Source organism: Rhopalosiphum maidis, chromosome 3, assembly GCF_003676215.2.
Source record: "Rhopalosiphum maidis isolate BTI-1 chromosome 3, ASM367621v3, whole genome shotgun sequence".
Taxonomy (NCBI): domain Eukaryota; kingdom Metazoa; phylum Arthropoda; class Insecta; order Hemiptera; family Aphididae; genus Rhopalosiphum; species Rhopalosiphum maidis.
The window spans coordinates 67,963,697-67,990,903 of record NC_040879.1 but is presented as its reverse complement, the minus strand read 5'-3'; the positions used below and the strand labels follow the sequence as shown (position 1 = coordinate 67,990,903).

The 27,207-nt window shown below is 23.6% G+C and overlaps 3 protein-coding genes across 4 annotated transcripts in view; all 3 read right to left on the bottom strand.

Moving 5' to 3' along the window:
* Positions 1 to 1,994: 1,994 nt before the first annotated feature.
* LOC113556562 (UV radiation resistance associated protein) lies at positions 1,995 to 13,903 on the bottom strand. Its single transcript, XM_026961591.2, has 9 exons — positions 13,716 to 13,903; positions 13,385 to 13,477; positions 13,123 to 13,321; positions 9,848 to 10,118; positions 9,475 to 9,788; positions 6,751 to 6,920; positions 4,838 to 5,061; positions 4,618 to 4,782; positions 1,995 to 2,342 (listed from the first exon to the last, which is right to left on the bottom strand). The coding sequence occupies exons 2-9, from the start codon at positions 13,451 to 13,453 to the stop codon at positions 2,135 to 2,137; spliced, it is 1,620 nt and encodes a 539-aa protein (XP_026817392.1). The 5' UTR covers positions 13,454 to 13,477; positions 13,716 to 13,903; the 3' UTR covers positions 1,995 to 2,134.
* Positions 13,904 to 18,334: 4,431 nt separating this feature from the next.
* Positions 18,335 to 21,580, bottom strand: LOC113559268. Its single transcript, XM_026964930.1, has 4 exons — positions 21,365 to 21,580; positions 20,576 to 20,674; positions 20,113 to 20,294; positions 18,335 to 18,545 (listed from the first exon to the last, which is right to left on the bottom strand). Exons 1-4 carry the CDS (start codon positions 21,578 to 21,580, stop codon positions 18,335 to 18,337), a joined length of 708 nt encoding a protein of 235 aa, XP_026820731.1.
* Positions 21,581 to 23,685: 2,105 nt separating this feature from the next.
* Positions 23,686 to 27,207, bottom strand: part of LOC113558794 (scavenger receptor class B member 1-like) — a 43,058-nt gene continuing 39,536 nt past the window's right edge. For both annotated transcript variants that reach the window (XM_026964342.2, XM_026964343.2), the window contains exons 7-11: positions 26,807 to 27,044; positions 26,571 to 26,729; positions 24,963 to 25,081; positions 24,749 to 24,874; positions 23,686 to 24,084 (exon numbers count right to left, since the gene is read on the bottom strand). In XM_026964342.2, coding sequence (XP_026820143.1) covers positions 23,881 to 24,084; positions 24,749 to 24,874; positions 24,963 to 25,081; positions 26,571 to 26,729; positions 26,807 to 27,044 — 846 coding nt within the window. In that variant the 3' untranslated portion in view covers positions 23,686 to 23,880. The remainder of the gene's footprint in view (positions 24,085 to 24,748; positions 24,875 to 24,962; positions 25,082 to 26,570; positions 26,730 to 26,806; positions 27,045 to 27,207) is intronic.

Here is a 27,207-nt window from a genome sequence, read left to right as displayed (position 1 = left end):
AATAGTCAACAACTGTACACAATTAATAAGTAATAAGTAATAAATAACAAGTTATAAATAATAATGTTACATGTTACATATATTGTACTGTGTTATTATCAATAACCTTTAAAATAAAATAATTAAAATAGTTTTTACCATAAAATGATTATAGTTCCTAAAAGGCCTAACTGCTGTTAGTCTGTATGCAATAAGCTTGAAAAACAGCAGGCTCTTTGGAAAAATAATAAGTAGATCGCCAATTTGCTACCCCATTGCAAAGAGTTTAGTCTTTTTGCAAAAAAATTAATTTTCCATATGGCCTACATTGTAGGCCCTACAACATATTTTTTTTTGTCAAAAAGCTGGTATATTTAATATATTGTTTCCAAAATCTGTTATTAATAGGAATACGTGGAACTGGCACTAGATTAGAATGTATATTTAAAGATAAATCTATAACAACAATAATGTTTATATTTTAATATGCTGTCATTGTTTAATCACCGAATTTAAATGTTTATTTAGTATATGAATAAAGTATATAACCATATTCACAATTTGTTTAGTATATTGAAATTAAGTCTATAATACTTACCCAAGTATTTTATTATAAAAACAAAAATTAATATGCACATTAATTTAAAAAACAAAAATTGTTTAGATATTTATTAAATTATATATTGTAAATAAAAAAATTAATTCATACAAATGTTAACATGGTAAGAATAAACAATTTATAGGGGATAACTACACATATTCAAAATGTAATCATTACAACCAAAGAATTATTCCATTTATAAAATGAAATAAAAAGTTAAATTTTAACTAAGGCTTTTTGTTGGTATTTTATATTTTAATTTTAAACTATGCTTGGTTTATAAACGAGTTCGGCATATTTTTTTTAAAACAATATTTTTGTAGTTAATGTCTTAAATGCTTAAGCCAAATTGAATTAAATATAAAGTTGGAAAAATCTGTTCAAAAGTGAGTCAATAAGTAAGCTCTTGATTTTTATTTATTTCTTGTTTAATGTTTTATTGGAAATAAGTAAGAATTTTTTTTATGTAAAGCAAAGCATAAGACTAATAAAAATTATTAGTTTTCTAGTGCTACATCATTTAAAATTAAGATTAAATTGATTTAGATTATTATGAATTAGCTGCTAATGTTCATGTTAAGTATACAAGTAAATTAATTTGAATTGAAAAATTGACATGAGAATTTTGTTCATGTACATTGAGCATAACTATACATGGAAATAATTAATTGTTTGATAATTTTGTATCAAAATAATAAAAAAAAAATAAAATTAATTTTAAGTATAATATATGATATTAATTACAAGAATTCTATAACCTAGACCAGGAATTTCCAACCTACGCAATTTTTTTCAAATGTGTCTGTCAAGCTATCTGACACTTAGAAAATATTATATTCGTTTGAATTTATCAATTGTTTTCAATTGTTATAATATGAGCAATTTAAAAATTCTTATTAAATAATGAAACATACAATTATTTTTTTATTTTCTAAACTTATAAAGGTATAACAGTTAATGAATTATAAAATAATTTTTATCTTTCTTAAATTTTATTACCTTTCAAGCTATCTTAAACTATTCTACCTTGTGATGTCAAAACACATTTTTTAGATTTGGCCTTCCATTAAAAAAGGCTAGAGATTTTACCTAGATTATATTATCAAACATTGTATTCTCCACATAATTTATTGAATAAATAGAAATAGGTACCTAAAATAATTTATATCTTACTGTTATATTATTTTAACATTTTCAAAACTTTTTTACAAATAGTTGATAAAAAACTTGTAAGCTACTTTATATTACAAATAGCAAATAAGTAATAACATACATATTAAATAATGATATAAAATATATTTTTACATTGTTAAATATTTGTGTAAGTATATTATAAAAAACTAATAAACGTTGAATACCCATAAATAATAGTAATAGCATTCAAATTGGTTATAAATAAATAATAATGAAATATTTATAACTATTATAATAAACGGTAATAAGAATAATGAATTAAAAATTACTTAGAAATCAAACAGACCAGTCTTAAAATGTTTAATTAATTTAACAGTCGGTAACATTGGCCAATATAAATTGAGTAATATTCAATACATGTTATGATGAGTTAAAATCATTAAATGCTTGAGTTTTATCCTCAGCTAGTGACGGATCTGATGAAGAGTGAGGTATTCCTTTTATTTTTGAATCATCTGAACTACTAGTATCTTCTTTATAAACATCTCGGGAAGATCTTGGTGGTATGTTTAAAGAAGATTCTAATGAAGAATTTGAAGATGTGAATTTTGAGGTTTGTAGTTTTAATCTAAATAATAATTGGATTAGATATGTAGATTAATACAATTTACAATGATCAAAAATTAAGATTGTCATAAATTAATGTAGTAAATGTGTGCATTAAATATGGTTATGAATTCTTAATATCTGTTAAATTAAGAGGACGCTATACCCGCATATGTTGTCTCTGTCTTAATAACGTACATCATAACAAATTTTCGTTCAGAAGAATACATTTTATGATGTTAGCTTTAATATTAGAGTAAATTTATCTATTATAAAATTTAAATGTAAGAATATTATCTAGACAATGACATATGTTTTTATTGACATTATTATTTTAAAATGAGTTATAGCTATATAAACTATTACAACTTTAAAATGTTCATAACTCACTTTAAAATGATAATATCAATAAAAGCAATATGTTATTGCCTCGATAATATTCTTACCTTTAAATTTGATAATAGGTAAATTTACTCTAATATTAAAGCTAACATCATAAAATGTATTTTTCTGAACGAAAATTTGTTATGATGTACGTTAGTAAGACAGAGACAACACATGCGAGTATAGCGTCCTTTTTAATAAATATAAGATATTATATTTTATTTTTCATACAAAAATAAATAAATTTTAATAATCAATCATACAACAGGAAATTTGTGTAGTCATTCACTTATATAAACTGTTGATTTTAATAAAATATGATTTAAATGATTAGAAAAATTAGTAAAGTTATACTTTGATGTAACTAATTTAATTTTTAAATTTTTAGAACATTATACACTTATTTTCTTTTGTGTTGTCTCCATAATATGCATGCATTACATAGAAAATCTAGATATCAAATCATAATACAGTTTATTTATAGTTAATATTGGTGCAAATCTACATATCATTTATAAAAAGAATATACATTTTTTTCCTATATTTTTTATTTTAAAATGAGTTATTAATACATAAATAATTCATTTTTCAAATTTAACTCATTTTAAAATAAAAGTATGAAACAAATTATTTCTTCTCTACAAATAATAGGTCAATTTACTATAATATTAATTATATATAAAGTGAAGAATCTGGTATAGAGGTAACAATTTTAAACGCGTTCTTTAAATACACGTATTCATGAAGTCTATGTATTTAATAAACACGTGTAATTGATTCATGTAGTTAATGTTCCACAAATTAAAATTATATTTATTAAGCAATATTATTAAATATATATTAAGAACTAACAAAGATGCTCGTTTTTGATAAAACCATTATATTGAATGAAGAAAATAACGAAAAGAGAGTCCACTTACTGACACTTGGTTGAGGTATCCTATCAAATACAGTCAGTGGTGGTCAAACGGGGGAAGGATGAGGGGGATAGATCCACCATGACTTTTTTTCTTTAATATTTATAACAATTAAATTTGTGTATTTATTGTACTATAATGTTAATGTACTAAATTTTATTTTTTTTTTCTCAAAACAATGACTATGATCATAAACATATTATATTATTATTTGGATTCTAAACTCATTCTAGAAACAAGGCTGTTATAATTAATATTTAGTTGCTTTATTGCTTATACAAAATATATGGGAATTACCCCACTCGATGATTGTGAATATTCAATAACAACACACTCCTCACTTGTTATAAATAAAGTACTAATTTACCTTAATTTAAAAATTGATATAAGACATAACCATAAATTATATTTTAATGATTAAGTAGTATATATTATATTATAAAATCAGCCATATCCTTCCCCCTCGTGAAAAAAATCACTTGACCACCACTGAGTACAGTTATATGTACATTATTTGATTGCTAAATACTTGATTAGAAAATTAGACTAATTTAATTGACAAACTTATTTCGTCCAAAAAAAGAATTATTTAACCTTTAAAAATCTAAAATAAATTATTGTAGAAATAATAATATAAATTATAAATTTTTTTTTAAATATCAGAACAAAATAGATTATATTTTTAATATTTATATACTTTATAAAAATATATAAACCTTTATTTAATGATACATTTACATGTGTAATAGGGACCACTAATCTGGTAATAGATCTGCTATGTTATATGCACATTAGACTAAGATAACACATGTGAATAAAAAGTTCTTTTAACATTTATATAAGAAATAAAGAAACTATAATATTTCTTAATGGTTCTTAGTTATTATTATGTATCAATATAAAATATATTTATTAGTTAAGAATATGTTCAATTAGATTAGCTTAAATTAGGTACACCTTATGTTCTTATAGCAGAAGAAAAAAATGTAAACGTACAAACTTGATTGTGGTTGCAACATAACTAAACAATTGTACAAAGTTGTACGCAAGTCATTAGTACTATAACCATTATACCAACGAAGTTGGGCAATATTTTTATTTAGCAAATAAACGGCATAGTTAAATTCTAATCGAGCTTTAGTTCGACCAAACAAAGGAAACCTGAAAACAAGATAATTAGTTTAAAAAAATACACATATTTTATTTTTAAACTTACAATCGTTCTCTATCTTGTATATCTAATGAAATATGATCGATAATTTTACTACGTGATCCAACGTGGTTAATTGGATATCTTAAAGGAATATTTAAAAAGTAGGAAATCATAAGAATTAAATGGGCAACATAACCCAGACCAATACTCAATTGAATATCATTGCAGCCATCAAAGTTTTCTGAGTTTGGAAGATGAACATCACATATTGAAATATTTTCGTTGACCTGGATTATTTAAAAAAACAAAAAAATTAATTATTTGTTCAGTATCATAAACAACACAAATTAAATAAACATTAAGTAATTAAGTAATAATTATTTATTGATAAAGTTTTTAGTGTTAAAAAAATAGATAATAATCGATCGGCAGTCCAACAGAATAAATAACAAAATTAATTGTCCCTAATTCAAGATTAATCAAAAAATTGTATTATTATATTTTTTTACATATTTAATATAAAATGTAAATAATTAATAAAATAGAGCTAGTGGCAAAAGGTTCTTGTCCCTGAATCTAAGTTCAATACAATAATAATAATAACAAAATATGAGATACTAATTATACTGAAGTATTACCTTTTTATACCTAAATAAAAATATAATTTATTAAAATTAAAGATTCTACAATATTTTAGTAAATGTAAGTTTTGTATTAAACTATTTAAAATACACAATATATAAAAATGTATATAGTTAAAAGAACATTCCAATTGAAAAACAATCTCGAAAGAAAAATTATTTATATAAAAAGTATAAATTATTATATAAATAAATATTTTGATAGTTCATTTTTGTTATTATATAAACATGATTAGAATCAAATCATTTTTATCTCTAAATAATTAACAATATTATTTATATCATCATTTTTATTATATGATAAAATTTTAATTAACTCATTATGAGCTATTTATAGGCATATCAAATTTTAATTTTTTATAAATATCGATAAAAAATATTAGCTAGGTCAAAGTTCTTAAGAATTTAATACATAATTTCACATAAGTTTATCTTGGATCTGTATAAAAATATTAAAAATAAATGAGTATTTAAGCATAATATATAGCATTTAATGTTAGGATTTTGACTAAATTTGTTAAAATCGCAAAAAATGACAAGCTATTATCTAGTTAAAAATTAAATTTTTCTTATAATAATAATTTTTAAATTATTTTCACTACTCAGAATAAAACAAAAATAAATATAGTGAGTTTCGTTTAATGTGATCACATTGGTTCAGATAATGTAGGTTATATTAACCGGTTAATTCCATAAACAATTTTTTGTCTATTAATCAGAGTATATTTATATATATGTTTAAAATTAAATTAAAATAAAGTAAAGAAACTATTTACTTTTTATTGTACTTGAGAATCTACTAATTTCATTTTCATATTAGCCAGCAATTAAAATCTCTATTCAATTAATATAATATATGATTTTTAAATAAACAATAATGTATGGACCTATACATTGTACCTATAATTTTTGAAACAACTGAAAAGTATCATTTTTGACGTATTTTTGAATAGCTCCTTTTAACTTATTCAAAAAAATTCTTGTTTTTTTTATAGTGAATGTTTGAAATACCATTAAAACGATAAGAATGTTCTTAAAAATGATTCAATTATCCAGTACTTGGTGATTCTAATAAAAGGTTAATTTAACATTAGTAACATAAGACCTGGTTTAGAATTTTCAATTTTGATTCCAATAAACGGTTTATTCTATAAACCAGTGATCACATTAAGCGTAACTTACTATAATATACATTATGATACGTAAGAATACTATAACTTTAAAAATTATTTTTGTTTACATAAGAACTTTCTTTTTTTATGAGATTAATATATCAATTTTATTATAATTTAAATTTTATATCTTGTATATATTTTATAGTGATTAGTTTTTTACCTCAGTTATAGGATATATAAAGTTAAGTTCTGAAACAAGTTGTTTTTTTCGATAAATGAGTTGACTATTTAGTGCTGATAGTGTATCAATCGAGTTAGATGTATTGCTCAATTGTTTTAGCTGATGGATATTAATGCAAAGTGTTTCGTTCATTTCAATCAGCTTGCTATCTATTTATAACATAATAAAAAATAATGTTTAAACATATTAGTTGATATAAGTTTTGTATAATTAATAGTGATAAACTACTCATATATTTCACCACATACAAAATTACAATAGAATTATTATTTTCTTATTTTTAATAAAATTCAAATCGGTTTACTATTTGTTGATTTTATCATCATACATTCTTAAACAAACATTATATTCACCAAAAAAAAAAAATTTACAAATAAATAACAAAATATATGACCAGTATTTTTGCAATACCATAAATTTTAAGTAGCACATACAGTCATTATTTAATATTTGAAATCAACTGGGTAGATGTAATAAATAAATATTAATTATAAATTATTTAACGTTTTATACATAGCTAACATTTTTAGTTTTTGTAATTTATTTATCAATAGTTAATTGTTGAAAATCAACAACAGTAAAATATTAAAAGCAGATCTTATGATCAAAATATATAAACTATCAACCCAGTAATTCAATTTAATAACTATTAACTTCAAATTACTTGAACTGGCTGAACCGAACGAATAAGTTATATGATTTACTTTGTATAATTTGTATTTAATATTTATTCATTGAAACAGTTCTTAAATATTAAATAATGTTTGTACTATTTAAAAAATATGATATTTTAAGAATAAATACTCATATAATTGTGACTGTGATATTTTTATAGATGCAGAAAATTTATTTTTAGGATCTACTTCAGATGGTTTACTGATAACGATGAACTGGTTGAAATAAAATGTTAATACTTTACTGCTAATATGGCACCTTATTAAATAAAAAATTGATTTTTGGTCTATAAATAAAGATAGGAGTATTGGAAGTTTTAAAATAAAATATAAGTACCATTATTAAGTACAAGGACAAATGAGAATTGTGTGTAGTTTCTGTATGGACTACAAAAAAACTAAAAAATAAAACAATCCTTTTTGATAAACAACTATGAGAAGAACAAATGTTTCCAAATTACAAACATTTTTTAATGACTGTTTAAGTTTGTGGAACCAAGTATCCAGGAAGACCAATTAGAAATCCACAATGTATTATTATGATGCTCAACAAGAAAAAAAGTCATCATAGGTACGTAAACCATTAAATCTAAAAATGTAATAATAATGTGATTAAAATATAATAAATATTTTATTCTTGTATACATTTAGTGGCATCTATTTACTTATTATAACTCAGTAAAATATTATATTTATTATACTATTATTAATTTTTTTTCACATAGGTTCCAATGATTTGTCTTAGCTAATTATCTACTTTTCATTATACAAATACTTAAATTATTTTTATTTAGCAATACAATTTACACTTTAATACCTTTAGCCTTATATATTAGCTTATTATTTAGGGTTAGGACGTTTATGCACTAAAAAATGTATGAATATTTATGCACTTATGCACTAAAAAACAGTTAAATGTGCTTGAAAATTTTTAAAAATATATATTAAAAAAAAAAAGAAATATGGACAAAAATGAATGCAATAAATACAGACATATTTAATCATTAATAGAATATAAACAAATTGGGTCGGTATTATTTTATGTGTTTTTTAGTCTATTACAGTTTTTGAATTTTCTTATTTACTATAAAAAAATTAATAAAATAAAAAAAATATATTTAAAAAAAAAAGTTGCATTGAATAATTATTGTTTGTTTTAAATAACCTGTTGTAAATCTTTGTCTATTTGGTGCTAATACGTATGTATTTTACATAGTAATAATTATGTAAAACACTTAGTAAAATACAGATAATAAAACTTATTTCAGATTTGGTTAATAAAATTATTGTATTTTTCAGTATTTTGCATCAAAAAATGTCAAATATGCACTTAAAAACAGAAAAACACAAATAATGCACTTATAAATAAAAAATGGTATAATATGTAATTATATGAAAAATAAAATTTTGATATTTTAATATAGATATCACAAAACACATTTTTATAAAAGAATAATATATAAGAGCTATTGGACAACCTAAAAAAAATATGCAAAATTATAAATATTCTAAGCCTACTTATTATATTATAAAGGCACTATTATGTTATGTGTGCTGGTATAATAATTGCATGATATTATTAAATGTTCACGTGAAAAAGTGTATAAAAAAAATGCATAATATTATATAATTATTGTTATTATTATAAAAGATACAAACCATAAACAGGATGACTAACCATGAATCAGTTTGGTGGGGAGTGATGAGTAAAATATTGTTTTATATGGCTTGAAGCAGATGTTCAATTTATGAAAATAGTTATTTCACTTAGTTGGTGCGACATAAGTATAATATATTTTGTTATCTAATTTCTTTTAGTTTAACAGAAAAATATTGTATAAAATGTTTAAACATTTTTTATAAGAAAATTGAAGCAATTTAAGACTTTAAAAAACTGTTAATCTTTAATAATGTATCATTTAAAAGTTTTGAATAAATCAATCCAAATAATACATATTATATGGACTCATTACTTTATAATAAGCATTTTAATAAATACTTATAAAAATATTAATTGAACTGAACTTACTTTTTATAAAATTTGCATCATAAAATGTTTTACTAGTTTGAGTTTTATTACGAAGAAGGACAATTTTACGAGATTTTTCTTGGCATAGCAACAATACTCTAAATTTTACCAATTCAATTTCTTTTCGTCTACATAAAATACTTTGACGAGATGGTTTCTGGGTAATTTCTTTGTTCATCAATCTACGTATTGTAGCACTTTGATGTCTTCCTGTTCGATTTTCATTCAAACCTATTTCACCTTGAACTACTTTTTCTTTTAATAAAGTAGCTGCTTCTCTTTGTTTACTAGTAATTCGTTGGATATTATGCATCCTATAACAAGTATGATACAGATTAAAATTGATAAATTGTTAACTGATATTGAATAGTACCTTGTCAGTTGTAAAAGTGTACCACTTATTCTTACATCTTTTGAAGGTAAAGTAAGATGAGTGATTCGAGCTAAAGTAGGCTGATCTTCAGCAATGCAATGTGGAGCAGTATAATTTCCTCCAGTCATACAAAATACTAAAGAATTAGAATGAAACATTTTTGGATCTAATGACATTGGGGTTATATACAAAAGACCACTAAGTTCAATTCCCCAAACAAACAAAACTTTGGTTTGGTCATCTGTAGTTCTCCACAATCGTATAACAACAGCTGTAAAGTTACAAAGTTATTTTAATATACTACATAGTTCAAATAACGTTAAATTAACATAATATTATGAATACTAACATCAAATGTACATATTAAAATAATTAATTTGAATTCTCTCTTGAAAAAATATTAACACACAGAAAAGATTTATTTAAATAACTAAAATTGTTAAATTACATAGTACAATCATGGGTGTATTGGAACATATACTCATAACAATATTTGTAAAAAATATGTACACAAACATTTCATTAATTTTATAAGTATGCAATATGCAATGGGTACTTTTTGTTACACGGGACTACCTTGTTTAGGAAAACATCACTATTCTGTTATCTAAGACTGCTAAAATTTATGATTTTATGATTAATTTTATAATTAATAATAATAATATATATTAATATAATTTATATTAACAAATCATGTCTACTTTGTGAATTTTTTTAATATGTATAAGATGTTAAATGTAAGAAAAAGTTTAACAACAATAATAAACAATTCATTAGTAATTATTTATTGAAGAAAATTGGATTTAGATTTTTTTAAACTTAATAAATATAAATTCTTTTACATTCTGTCTCCCACAAAATCAGTTAAATATAATTTTAAGCGATAAAGGGCTGTGCTGTTATGTTTGCTATTTTTCTGAACACTCACTTTTTCAAGTTTGTTTGTGTTGTATACCTACGAATAATTTGAATAAATTATTGTTCCACTTTTTATATTTAACAATATTGCATTGAGGAAAGTAGATAAGGTTTGATCCAGGCACGGATCCAGAATATATTTACGGAGGGACCGATAAAATCAGGTACAGCTGAAACACTATTGGCTAGACAATGTATTTTATCAGTTGTCGAAAATAAACATCCCGGAGTCCATGGGAGGGGGGCTATCACACCTAGGAGAGCCAAGGATCCAAACCTAATTTGATCAGGAACCTGAACCAAAAACATTCTTTAGTTTCATGATTTAATCCTCCAAAAATCCATTGTTACAGAATTATTTAGCCTACATTAATTTTGGGTTTAAAAAATAAGCTTTTGTCTATCTTAATAATTTTTTCTTGATTTTTGAATCAATAATGAGAACACAAACTTTCCAAAAACAGTTACTCCAGTCTATGAAAATATTTTTGTTGGTACAAAAACGAATTCAAAATAAGTTTTTGTATCATATTATAGAAGTTGGCTTTTCAAAGTTCTTGTATTTTCTTTGGGTATGTAAAATACTACGTTCTTATGCCTTACTGATTTTTCTTCAGTCTTAATATCCATAATATTATTATTTAGTTATAAAATAAAATAAACAGATATATTTTAACTGAATACAACAGATGTGATTAATATGATCCTAAAAATCGAAAAATCAGAATGAGAATACAAACAATCTACTTTTAGCAAGTAAATATAATATGAGCAAAACAGAACATTACTAACTACGTAACACAAACTAATAATATAGGTAATATAGATAATTGTAAATTGTGGCATTAGAACGCGAATTAAGAATATCATTAAGATTGTGGAAGTCATGCTAATAGCCATAGTCTTGAATAAGAGAACAGTATTGGAAAATTAGTATTTTATTCTATTTTAAATTCTGTAGTTAAGACTTAAGATATCAGCCATACCACTTGAAAAAAATAAAGGATATAGACTGACCAACAGATTTATATAAAAAAAATATTATCATAATAATAATAAATAATTATAATATGGGTGATTTGTATATATCGTTCTAATTTTTTTTTTTTTTAATGATGTGTTGTTTGAGATCTAACGAGTAAAAGTATTTTTTTGAAAATATGGCGAATACTTTAAACATTATTTAGCAATAACTTGGATACTAATGTACAATAAATAAAAGGACATAATATATTTGGACTAATAATATAATATGCTATCCTAAACAGCATTATATATGCATGTCATTCAAACAGACGTATCCATACATTATTTAAAATGTTAGTATATATCATATTTGAGTATAATTATTATAGTGCTAAACAAATCAAGGCTTTAAAAAAATGTATTAAAAGTTTAAAATGAATATACAAAGTGCATGAATTTATTAAATAACACTGGGATACGCTAGTACAATTTAATAGCTCAAACATAGCACTGATTACATTATAGAATATTTAATAAAATAAGGTGCATAACATCAATTGAAATCATTCAGTATATGCAAACAATGTCAATTGAAGCCATTTTGAGTCATCTATAGTGAACATTTTAATAGTATATTGTATAATATTTTTTTAATTTTTTTTTTTTAATTGTGTGCTACTTTAATTTATAGTACAGATATTAAATTATAGGTAGGTTTATAATTAACATACTTTAAGTTAATTACATTTTTTCAAACAAGTATATTAATTTGTTTCTATAATTATTTTAGTTACTTATAAATCAGAAAATTTGATTACATTTTTTAAGTGATGATAAAATATTCTATATAAATATAGCCAAAGTTGGACAATTAAAATACAATACTTTATTCAAGTTAAGAAACATAGTCGGCTGCTGAATATTGTGTAGGGGTGTGGCTTTTATACACGGTAGACTTAAAGATGGTTGGCCCGGTAAGGACAAACAAACAGGTGTTGTCTGACCACTGCCTGACAAAAAGTGGTCGCTGCTGACTAAATTTCTTAACTTATATATTATGTTTGAATCAGTTTTTATGAATCATAATTGAAAATTATAGTTTTTTATTTAAGACAAATGTTCATTTAAGCAAAATTTTTTTTAATGAAATTATATTGCACCTAAATATGTACGATAATCAAATGCTTAAATTAAATTAGATTAAATATAAAAATATGGAATTTTTTAAAACAAAATTGTGGAATATAAATCAATGTTAATTGTAAGTTTCAATTTTTTAACATTGAACAAATATGTAGGTATTATATAATATATAGGTACATATTTTAGTTATAATTTTAATAAAAAAAAAACAAAACGTAATAGTTTAATATAATTAAGTATTTAAATACCTTTAGCAGATCCAATTGAACTACAAATATCTATTTTTGTCCATTTTGGATTACGACCGCACACTTTTTCGCTAGTATACAAAGGAGCACACATTGTTGTTAAATGTAATGTGTAATAAAATGAAGATTTATTAGCTGTATACTCAGGATCATCACAAAGATTGTAACCATTAATTTGAATTAAATTTCTGAGTCTTTGCTAAAAAATTAAAAACTACTGATAAAAACTCTGGGTGTTCAATTGAATATTCAACGTAAATACTTGTTGAGTAACAAAAGGCACCCATTCTTGTGAACGGATGGTTTCTGATTTTAACATCATTATTTTCATTCCAATGTATACAATTCACCATACCTAAAACAGTTGTAAACAAATAAATTAGGTATTAAAGTATGCTTCACCAACAACAGATTGATTAGAAAACAATATCGTTTATTTGTGTCAAATTAAAATGTACACAGGGTATCAGTACTTAAGTGAATAAAAAATAATATCAACACTATGATTGTCTGGAGTCTGTTGAGCTTAACACTTTTCATAATTTGTAAATTAAATACGCCCACGGTAGATTAAAAATTAATTTCAAGCTCACCTTCTGTTGTCCACTGAGTCATTGAAATTTTATAAATATTGTCGTATTCATTCGATGTGGGATTATTTGGTTTTAAGACTAAATAAATATAGTTTTGGACATTTAACGGAAAACATACTTTAAAAAAATAGATCGTAGCGAGACTATAACATTAATTAATTACCTACATAACCGACTCTTTAGTATTGACAAAAGTTTTTTTAAGTTATCTTTGAATGATAACCATTATCAATTTTATCATATTGCAGAATAGCTTATCAATTTATATGGTATGGAGGTAAACGGTGATGTAAAGCACTTATTATTGTGTAAGTACCAATTTAATAATGTTATTATGAATTGTCATCATGATGAAAACTGAAATGTAATATACATCTATATATAGGTAGTGTTTATGATTCATGAATAGATAGCGGATTTTTATGCACTAAAAACAATCAATATATGCCATGTACCTATAATATGCTAATATGCAGTCAAAACTCAAAATCGTAAAAATATGCAAGAAATGTGCAAGAAAATTTTTATTATTTATATGACAAATGTTTATGATATTAATAAAAATATTAATATTGATACTTATATTTAAATATATTGTAAAAAAGGTATCATAAATTTAAAAATTAATATTTTTTTTTATATTTTATTTATTATTAAAATGAATATAAACATAATATTATCTATTGCTAATTTTTCTTCAGTGAAGCTGTAATGTCTTCTGTCGATATATTTTTAAATAAATACAGATGAGAATGATCGTTCGACATCAACCCAAGTGATTGGCACATATTTGAAGTAACTATATATATAACTCAATAGTAATAGTTTAAATTTTTCTTATAATTCGTCAATTTATTGTTGAAATGTTTTAAATATGTTATGTCATATTTTAAGTTTTTATATAGGTAATTTATTTTTACTGCTATCACTAAATATTTCAAATGAGTGTACATAGTACATAAAATGTTAATTCATTGACAACATTGGCATCTTCAATCTTCAAATTATACCTAGAACTTTAAATTATTTTTTTGCTTGATACAATCTTTTTTTTTAATTTAATTTTAATTCAATGCAATACATTTTGAATTTCGTAAAAATATGCAAAAATCATAAAATATCCGGAAATATGCAAAAAAAAAAAAAATTGGCCAGTAACTTCAAACTACCCATTATGATTCGTAAAGATTACTGACAAAATTCCAAAAACATGAAAAGGAAAAACATATGAAATTGCATAAAAATGCACGCTTTGTCGCTCTATAATCATTAATCATAAATAATGATTATAATTTATTTTATAATTTGTATATGTAATTTATTGTAGTACCTATCATAAATATTAAATATCACAATTTATTTCATGCTTTCTACATACTAGTGTACTACCTACCATTGATTTTCTATAATCATTATATTTATATACATACTCGTAGTTCCTAGTAAATTATAGAAGTATTCGTCAAGTACGCAAACCGTAAAGTGAATTGTATAAAGTAACAACTATTTTATATAATTTATTTATTTAACACGAATCCTATTCCTATAATATTTTAAATGCCATTTTTTTTTAGATTTGTTGATGTGCACTTTTACAAAGAAGTATCTACAATCCACTGTGCAATGGGAGTAACATTACTTCGTAGAGATGATCAATTTATAATCTTAAATGCAACCTAGCAATAAACATCTATAATACGTATCTAAGATATTCTAAATTAATAAAATTTAACTTCTCAAATATAATATTCAGGTAATGTCTTATGAACGTAACAATAATTATTAAAAATTTGTAATCAATATTCATATCCAAGGGATTTCAAATAAAGGATGTACATGTTATTTCCACTGTAACATCTCATAGAAATCATACTATGTGCAATAACGCGAGGTTCACATCCATGCGAAGTCACCAGATGATATAAAATACATTAAATAACATTTGAACCTCTATGTACCGTTAAATAGACTACACATGATTATAAACAATTTTTGAAGTCCCAAAGAACTCGCGATAAAAAAATCTCTGAGATAATATTTGTGTGACTTTACATAGAAGTCACATGGTTTAATTATTAATCATTATATCTCTCCGAGAAGTTGCATATACATCACATAAAACAGAGAGGGAAAATGAATTATATAAGTACATAAATAGGTAACTAAATATGTAATATGAGGGAAAACTAACTACCTGACATAACGATCAATATTTAATTCAAAATAGATATATCTCGAAAATTTTTAATTATATTTTCAAATAACTGATTGTTTAGGTTTATTATTCAGAATACGTGTTCGAATACTTCAATAATTATTTGAATACTTTTATTAGAAATAAAAAGTATTTATAGGTATTACCTACATATTCTCATTTTTACATCACTTTGTTTTACTTTTATTTTTTTTTCTGCTCCTTTTTTATTAATAAATTAAAATAATTTGTAATATTTAACAATTTATTAAAAAAACAGAATAGTTTAACACGATTATAACAAAAATCACTAACTAAATAATCACGGCAGTCAATCGTTATCCACAAATAACATTAATCAGTATATGTATGACTGTATGACAGTTTACCTATATAGTATATACTGGCTACTACACATTAAGTTATATGTCAAATCGTCAAATCATGCATAAAATACCACCAACACCAATTAATAATTATCTAACAAAAAATAAATATCAATAACACGCTATAAAATATAAATGATGATACTATGCGTCTATGTATAATATAATATTCACAAAACATTCATCTACATCACAGAGCACAAATAGAAGTAAAAGATGAGAAATAAAAGTATATCACTCGCTCGCATGAACCATTATAAGAATACAATTATCAATGATCGATCAGATATATTATTAATTATATTTATTTTACATCGATTGCACGCCTTAACAGTAGATAATTATATTAGATACATTAAATTACTCATGATTGAATTACTTATTCAATAATACGATTACATTACTTTATTTCTTTCATTTTAAAATTTTTAGCTTAATATTTCTTACTTTATTTCACATTTTTAATAAGCAGGTACTCCGTATTCCCGTCTGTATAAATGTTAATTTAATTTTAATTTTTCATTATTTTATTATACACAATAGTAAATAATTAATAATTGATACATTTTATTACGAAAGCTTTAATCGGTTAGGTTTTCTTATCTAACACGTTTAATCTTTATAATATGCTGTTCAATAAAAATAATTCGTAGGTTTTTATAATACATAAATAACAACATCTATTTCTTAAGTATATATAGAATAGTATTCAAGTAAAAAATAAGTAGACAAGTATTTAAGTAACTGAACTGCCATACAGTTAAGTGTCGAGTACTTACTCAAGTGTAGCTGGTCATTGAGGTCACTTTAATTAGTTAGATTTGAATCTAATCATACATAAATCATTGTACTTACAAGAAAAAAAATTTGAGCGGAATCTTTCAGCTTAGGTATTATATCACTAATCGCTATAGAACGTATATAAAATGATATGCTTTTTTATATTGCTATTAAGTTAATTGATTTTATTAATAGCATTGCAGTAAGTTGATTACATCCCCCCTCCAAAAAACATTATATTTTAGTCATTTTACTATATTATTAGTAATTACTATAGTCATCATAGTATAGTATATAATAACATATACCTACTTATATTTATTATTTATAGCATGTTATATTATTGCTATTAACTTTTGAGACTTTGAGTCAATTCCACCTGTCCATCACCTTATAGTAAAACAGTGTGAATAAGTTCGAGTTAAAACAAGGAAATAAATTAAAATTAATCTATAATGTTTTGACATAAATATTGTTCGTATAATATTTTATTGATGATTTATTTATATTATTTTCAGAATATTAATCTATATTATTTATTTGATATTAATTAATATATATTTTATTTTAACTATTATTATATTTATGTAAGTTATAAGGATATAACTGTTGCCTATTATAGGTACCTTTATTGGCTATATATTACGTGTATTTGTGTAATGTAACTTATACAATTATAATGTACATTCGTATTGACATATTGTTTATCAATGAATAAAATATACTTGCTAGTTGCAACATAAATATTTAATAATGTGTCCTAAATTAGTTAGGGGGCGTATAGGTAGTGAAAATAAGCATTATGAAATCCAACTGGATTCGAGTACTATTTTGTGCTCCGACGCTCTTAAAATCCTTAAATGCGTATATCCCGAATACAATATTTGTTTGGCACTTATTGTAATTTCTATATCTTTGGGACGCAACTATAGCTAGCAATCCTGCACGTAGAGTGCACGAGTGTAATGCATGTCTGGTGTTTTTGCAATGTGCGTAAAAATGTTTAAATTAAAATGATAAACTGCGCTACTAGTAAGACAATATCTGCCAACTTGAATAAAATGTGTAATAGAATTATTAAACACACTTCTTTATTATACGAAAAAAATAATAGTAATATAGCTAGATAACACGTTTTATCATAGCGGAGAAAATAAAATATAGATACAATTATAATTTAAATAATTATAGTAGTACTTTGATTATGTATTAAATTATCATTGAAATATAGTATATATACATATATATACTTATTATATTTATATGGATTTACGTCTCACAATTACTTTTGGAATAATTGATTTGTATTTCGTAGACATTTGACAACTTTGAGTAATTTTCAATTTTTTCGGATTGTTATTTTCTATCAACTCTGAATGTTGTTGGGATTCTGTAGGTATAATAGTTTGCATTAACAAATAACCATCTTCTCCTAGTTCGCTTGTTTCTCTCCCAGGAATCAGCGTACGCCTAAATAATAATAATAAAAAAAAATATTTTGAATTTATTCATTATTGTAACTATATAAGAAACTTCAAACATTTTATATTTACTTCAAAAAATAAATAAAATACAATTTATATAACGTGTCGTATAATCAAAAAAAAAATATATGTTATATATTAGTCAATACTCAGTATTATGGATGTATGTATAAAGCAGATGCAAGGGATTATACAAAAACCTATTATCTTTACTTTTTAGTACATTTTTAGGCATTTGACTTAATAAATAAAAATTGTTAAACATAATTATAAAAATTATTATCTTATAGGATTGTCTCTATTATTTATTTTCCTGTACAGTTCTAAGGCTAGAATATTTGAGAAAAAAGTGCTAAAAAAAATATGGACCGGTTTTTGATAGTGAAATCAATGAATGGAAAATTCATTATACAATATTATGTATTTCAAATGCAATTCAGAGACCTAGCATGTTTAAAGAAATCACAAAAAGAAGATAGAGACGCAGCAAAAGAAAGGAACAGTTCACAAGATTTGTATTTATAGTTGTTTGGTGTTTAAATTAAAAACTTGAACCAATGGAGAAAAAGAGAGATAACTATAATATAAAATAAAATTACTAATATCTAAGTATATTTAATATTTAAACAAAAATATAAGCCCCGAGTACTAATTGTATAAATTAACACAAACAAAAAAAAATATACATATACAAATTTGAATTTCTAATATTTTTTTGATGAGGAAGTGGGGCAATTTTTAAAATATTTTAGCCTAACTATAAAAATATCTAATTTCACCTATGAAGTTAAGTCGACGACTTATCAATGATAAGATAATATTTTAGGCATATTAGCATATAAGTCATATAGATTAAATGCATTTCGCCAAATTAATGTTAACAAATAATATATGTATATTGAGTTAAATATTAAATATTATTTAAAATACGAGTACGTATGTTCAGCAAAAAAAAAATCGTTCAATTTAGAAAATATTAAAAATATGCTTAATACGTGTTTGAAAATTAATGAAGTATGCACTTTCCCCCTAAAATATGCAAAATATGAGTTTTTAAATTTTAAATTTTAAATTATTGTGTAGTTCAGATTTCTTGAGCTTGGTTTGCTTTAAATCGAGACTATATAGAACAATATGGAACTTTACAATTATTTCCGAACCATACTAATAAGGTATACCTATTAATTATATTGTTCTTGTATAGTGTTTGGAATTATATTGTTGTCTAATTTATACAACAATCCACAAGTATATTATTCATCAGTTGCATTACCTATTTATCTTTATGGTGAGTGTTAACTTTTTTCAATTTAATAATTTTAATATAAAAGGTCGAGTTTTAATTTTAGAAATTAATACCTACACAGTTAAGATCAATCATGTTATATTTTAAATATTAAAAAACTTTTTAAATGGGTTTTATATTTTAATAATTTCTTTAAGTTCAGAAATATTAATACTATACGTTTATTATAAGCCTAACGTTAAAGTCCTGCAAAACTAAAAAGCTATTTATGAATTTTATAAATAATATAATACGTGATTGTAACTACCAGTTGTATATTCGGCGTATTCTCGATCTCCTTCTTGTGTATTGATAGTTATTATCAACATAGATGTAACACCAGCGTATAAAAGCCACAACAGAATAACAAACGATTAAATTACAAATACATTCCAGTAATTCCAAAGCAGTTTGGTTCATTTCATAGTGCGGTTCTAAGCAATTGTTTATCTACACGAATGAAAAATGCATTATGTGTTCAAGTATCATTGGTAATAATATTATTAAATTGAAAACCATACATTATCGTTGGGTTCTAATTAAAAATGTAATGAATAATATACAGTGGAACTTCGATAACTCGAATCGGTTGGGGGCGAAAATAAAATTCAAGTTTTCAAAAATTTGACTTATAGAGGGTTTGAGTTATCGAGGTTCCACTGTATTTGATTTCTACATAATAACATATTATTATTATTATTATTACATAATAAAAACGAATAACTACGTACCATTGTAAGAAAAACTAACGTGTAATTTTTAAGCACAAGTATTAATCCATCTGACCAACATTGACTACCACTCCATACTAGCATTGAAGTAAGTATTATCTGTAAAGTATTTAAATAATTAATACAAATGACACTCGCATAACAAATGTAAAATAATTTTAAATGTAAAACAATTTTGTATTTTAATAGAAAATTCCTTAATATTAGCTATTTATTAGATCATAACATTATAACTAAGTACATTGTTCTCTGTTATATTATTTTCAACAGTTACGTTTTACAATATTTAAAATTTTATTTAAGTTGTATATTTATTTATAACTATATTTGTATGTGTATTGTTTTACGTTATACATGAAATACATAAAAATAAATCGAAATAATTTACACAAAATTATTTAAACAGTTCTATCAAGATACTCAAAAATATACGAGCATTCTACATAACTAGGTATACTACCTAATTATATTAACTATATTTTATTCTTGAACACATTTTGGATTATATAACGAGTAAACGTGGTAATAATATTAAATACTACCTAACCCATTATTTTAAATAATTTTTATAATTTGTATAATTATTATCATTCTTATAATTATTGACTGGTAATAAAATTGCCTACATTGAATCCCTTACAAATCGTTACTACACTTGTGAATTGTCTTATTATTTTTTTAATAAAATATAGTTATTACTTACTACTAGCGCTTTTTTAATCATAAAAAATATGTATGATACAATTCGATTATACAATTTTATTTCAACTATGATTATATAATAAGTACCTTCAGCCAGAATTTCCACCATGTATTTTTTGGAACTCTGTGCAGACGGCGTGGTCTTTGAATTGGATTCATGTATGCTATTATATAAGTTTCGGATAAACGCCAAAAATAATAAAAAAATAAAATTGAAGGTAATAATGTAATAATTGATGAGCCGCAGTTAAATTTCTGTGTAGATTGTAATACATTTTCGAGCAGGTTTTCATGTGTAGTCATTGTTGATGTAGTTCTTACGTCTAAAATGTATGCTTCCTAATTGATTTCAATTATTTTGAAATTTGGTTTGAAATTTGAATTATTTAAGTATTTTTGTTTGAATACTATGATATAGATGCATTTTTGGTTGCCTGTTAAACTTTTAATTGTTTAAGCCAGTTCATTATTACGGTGTTTCTATGATTATTATTATAAAAACGTTCCTAAGTAAAGCAATAATATTATAATTAAGAGGTGTTGAATAAGTTATATTGGTATACACTATACACTTATTACATATTATTAATAATTTAATAATTTATAGTTCTATAAAAGTATAACAATAATTATTTGTTTAAACAACTATAATAACTTATAATCAAGGCTGTGAATTTAATGCACTTAAAAACTATAAAATATACATGCATGTATGCACTAAAAACTGACAAAATATGCTTAAAAATGTATTCTCATTTTTCAAAAATATTCAAAAATAAAACTATTAAAATTTAACTTTTATTCTTATTTGTTCATTTTAATTTTTCATTATTTGTATGATTAAACAAAAAAATCAACGCGAATAAGAATAATACTCGAACACACGCACAACGCACATTGGTCATCAATATGGATCGCACCAAACTAAAAACGATTATCAAACGATTTTTGTCATTCGCACGTTATGTACGAGTTGATATCAGTAAATTAATTCAATCTCGACTTCGATAGCACCTACAATAGTCGATAATATACGTTAAATACCTGACTAGAAATAGAATAGAACAAAAAAAGCATTTCTACAAAAAGTCATTAAAACATGCATTTATATACCCTAACCCATAAAATATGCGAAATAAGATTTGGTATTTGAACAATAAATAAGTCAAAAAAAATTTTGGCTGAATCTATTTTATTATACGGTGTAATTTGATATATTACCTAGTATAATACATTGTTATTGTAGGCGTATATATTTTTATATTTATAGTTTATACAATATATTTTAATACCACTAAAATCACCACTCTGTAAATTTTCATAAACAATATGTTTTACAAAACTTGTAAATATTATACCATTGTTTAATTAGTTAAAATATATTTTTTAAATAAAGTTACGAAAAGTGTCTCAGCTGTAAATTTCGTGTGCACCTCTTTATTACCTACCTATGTCACTGGGATGGATGTGTTAAATTTGTAAAAATTCAACGACATATTATTAATTGTGTCTATATAAAAAACGTTTTTGAGTGGAAAAGGCGACAGTCTTTTTATTTCTAAAAATATTTTATAATTTGTTTATATTATTGTTGGTAATTTATTTTTCTATTATAGTAATACACTAATACGATTAATATTATTTTACTTACAATATAATAACTAAAATCTTTCAAAAAATCGTTATTTTTCATTGAAATGTCCAATTTCATCAAAATTATAGAACTTTAAAAAGCTTAAAAAAAATTGTGACCACGTATTTTCAATGTTATTAAAGTACTTCAAGTACAACTTGGTAGGATTCATTTTCAAACTTTTTAATGAAGCATAATAATATAATATTAATAATATTATAACTAGCAAAACCCCGTGCACTTCGTTACCCATACAAAATGCGTCGTTGTGAAATTTGGTTGTATATCATTCATTAAAAATAATCACACAGCCCTAAGACTGATCATTACAGATCAGTAGGTAACGTATTATTTTATTTTTATGCCGTATCTCGAGTTTTTATTTCTGATTGACCAAATTTCTATTAAATCAAATAGATCATCTATGATTACCTAGTTAATTTGTTTCCAACAATGTTCCTATTCGTTGTAGCCTATCGGTGACCGTTTATCAAAAGATATTAGAAATTACAGTAATCTTTAGAATGCATTGTCATAATCAATAAATACAAAAAAGTTATTTAATGTACCTAAGTAAAGTTACTTACCTCAAATCAGAAATTACTTTAAATATAGACAAAATAATTATTGTAATCAACCCTCTCTAATATTGTTGTTTAATGTATATTTAATATTTTATGATGCATTATAATTATATATTATCAAAATTATGTATGTTTACTTAATATAGGTACCTGTATAATAAAATTATTTTAATAACATACAATATTATGTTTATGGTGAAAAAGATGATATTTATTAGGTATAACAAATTGTCAGAACATATTTATGAGTAAACACGGTTGACAAAATATGATGAACATAAAATGATAAGAAATAAAATTTAAATACTTAAAACTATGTGTATAAATAAATTATATAAAAATAAAATTTTGATATTGTCTTTGTTGATAGGTGTCTATAAAACGTATTAACTAATTGACGGCAAGAGATCCAAAGAACTATACGAGTATAGAGGTTTTTTATAACCAAATACTGCATCAAATATCGATTTTCCGATCATTGCCAAACCGGCTATCATCATGAGGATGCTCCCGATCGATTGTGTGTACGGCAAAACGATAACAGTAAAATACATTAGAGTTGTAATGTACCAAGGTAAACCCACTTGATTCTGAAAAATAATAATTTTTATTTTAATGAGTCTTATATATCTATATATTATAATAATAAATAACATTTAAATAAACATTTTTTATTACTATTTATAGTATGTCTAAAAGCGAATACAAATTGAAAAAAAAAATGCAAAAATTAATGATGAAAATTGGGTTAAAAAACATTTAAAAATGTGTAACATAGGTATATTTATAAGCCAAATATCTACAATAGAATATCAAAAGAAAAAAAAGTACTTTCATTACAAATATTTTACTTATTACTTACTACAAGTATTTCAATGAACAATGTATAATAATTTATTTTTTAAGTTATAGTGTTTTAAATATAGCATTTGATGTAAAAAAAAATTGCCCTATTTGTAGAGATATTTCAATAATGATTGAGTTCTATGAGAGTATAATATTGAACAATTTGAATATTAATAATTTAAACTATCCATCTATTTAAATAAAAATAGTTCTGTGGAAAGGAGATTACCAGAAAATATATTAAAAACCATTAAAACATTTAAATTTGTGTGTGCAAAATATTACAGAACAAGACGGCCTAATGATTTTCTATAACAATTATTATTATCCATGTATCATAATATATTTATGTATTTTAAGTCATAAAACCTATATGGTATTGTTACAGAATGACATCAGATTACTTACATATTCAGCCCAAAACATTGGTATTGTCATATTACTGAATTTATCGATGTTTGAAAATCCACTAGTGGGATGCATGACTAGATTGCTTTGGCTACGAGCTCTACTTTCGACTGGAACTCCTGTCAACTATTTCAAAATATATTTTGTACTGAGATTTAAGTCTTGATTTTAATATAAAAAAAAAAATTGTTAAGTCTAGATTCTAGGTACATACCGGTTCGACGATTAAGTACGAGCCATGATTTGCTTCATTAGGTTTTAATCCTGATAATGATTTTAGTAGTGCTTGATCGCCATTGAGGAAGTGAGGAAATGAAGCTGCAATAGGGAAATCTGCAAAATAAAAAATATTTCCACGTTTTTTAAACAAATATTTGTGTTTTTCAAATTTAAGGTAAGCGTATTTTTTGTCATTTTATTGTAGCTATATTTTATAATTTTTATAATATTAAGCTATACAAAATTTCAGTTTGTGTTATGAAATTATTTGCTAAGTTAATTTTGTTTAATTTAAAACACGGATTAGAATTAATCTAAAGCTAGATGGAGTTAGATTTAATCAAAACTAATTTAAAATAACCGTAAAAATATATAATTTAACATTCATTCAAATTGTCATGATTCCAACAGATACTTAATAATATATTGTATTTTGGAATATTTTAAAATGGAACGATAAATTAAAAATTATAATTATTATATAAATTTACTTTCATTGCAGTAAAATATAGCTTTAAATTTAATTTTTTTCCTACGTTTTTAATTTTATTTTTAACAAATATTTACCCTACGTATAAATAATAGGTATATTTTGATAGTTAAACAATTTTACCGTTTAAAATGTTTGAATAATTTTGAACATATATTTATATAAAAGTAACAAATGTAATTGAAAAAGAGAAATTATTGATCAATCTATACAATATATTATTAAGGTATGATTATTTTGAAATTTACTCACCCTTTTGAAATCATGAAGATATTGCATAATACAATGTAAATTAGCAATAATAATGGTTAAAAAAAACTATAAATGTCAATTATTGTGACTTATCGTTAAAATCATTTATCAAATAAAAAATAATAACTAATTCGACACTATACCCTTACAAACAACGTTACAGTGTCAAAGTTTATAATTTTTAATTTTACGTCTTTCTACTAAACACTATTATCCACGCCTGTTGATTAATTTATGTAATTAGTGTGCAGTGTGCTAAAAATGAAAGCCAGTAAAATTACATATACTATTGGTGCTTGTATAATGGTATGATGAAAATCAGTAGGTAAGATAGAATATTTATAGAAATAATAATTATTGTTTATTGTAATCAGTATTACTCTGCATTTCACATTACATACCGTAGCTATAATATACTCTAAATATTCAAAATTGAATATTTTAATTAATATTTATACATATATATATGTATATAATTAATTTTTTTCTGTGGCTATGACAACACACAATAATCAAAAATTTATTGTTAAGGCTCACATGGTGTTTTGATTCATTTAATGAGAAGTTTCATGACGAAATTAAACCGTGAATAATATTGCCAAGCCCCGGATGAGTGAATTCATTCGCTGTTTCAACACCAGAGAATGGGATTATAGTTATAACTTACTTGTTAAGACCCAAAGCAAGCTGCGCTGTTAAATATGGCTAATAAAAATGATTATCAACAAATAATTTTATTTATTTGATAAGTACAGTATGCGTGTCCATTTAACGATAAATTATTTATTATGAGAATATAATGCGAGAATTTATAATTTTATTTTTTTGTTTGATTTTAATATAATATTTTTAATTGCATACCATAATAACACGGTGATACGTCAGAGAGTCCAGAAAGAAGTGGAGTTGATTTTGGATTATGAAAACAGTCTTCTAGGCTTGGATCGGTTTGTGGATGAGAAAATACATTATTCGGGAGAATAAACTTGTACATTGTCATGCCCGATTTGGTCACCTCGTCTAAAAAAAAAATATATATATATTAATTTTAAAACTATTGACTACCAAGTAAACGTGTTAAGATTTTCAGCACGTACTTTTATATTTTAGTGGTGTCACTCGGCACATGGTTTTTCTCAGGTACTTCAATGTGTCATTTTTCGATACAAACTGATGGTACGTTACACCTTCAGAAGAACCTTGTACACTGTCGCACTTAGGATCATCCCAAATTCCAAGATTAGATTTACCGTGGTACTTATCTACTGTAAAAAACCTTCGCCCGTTTTCCGGACCCATGAATACGGTAACTTCATCCGTAAATTTGTTATAAATCTAAAAACATTTAAGAATATAGAAGTTTTTAACATCTAACTTAGTATGTAAGGACATTAAATCTTTTTTTAAAAAAAATGAAAAAAATAGGTACTTACTATCTATACTACTAAAAATTATAAATATAAATTTATAAAATGTTACGCTTTTGTTTTAGTTATTA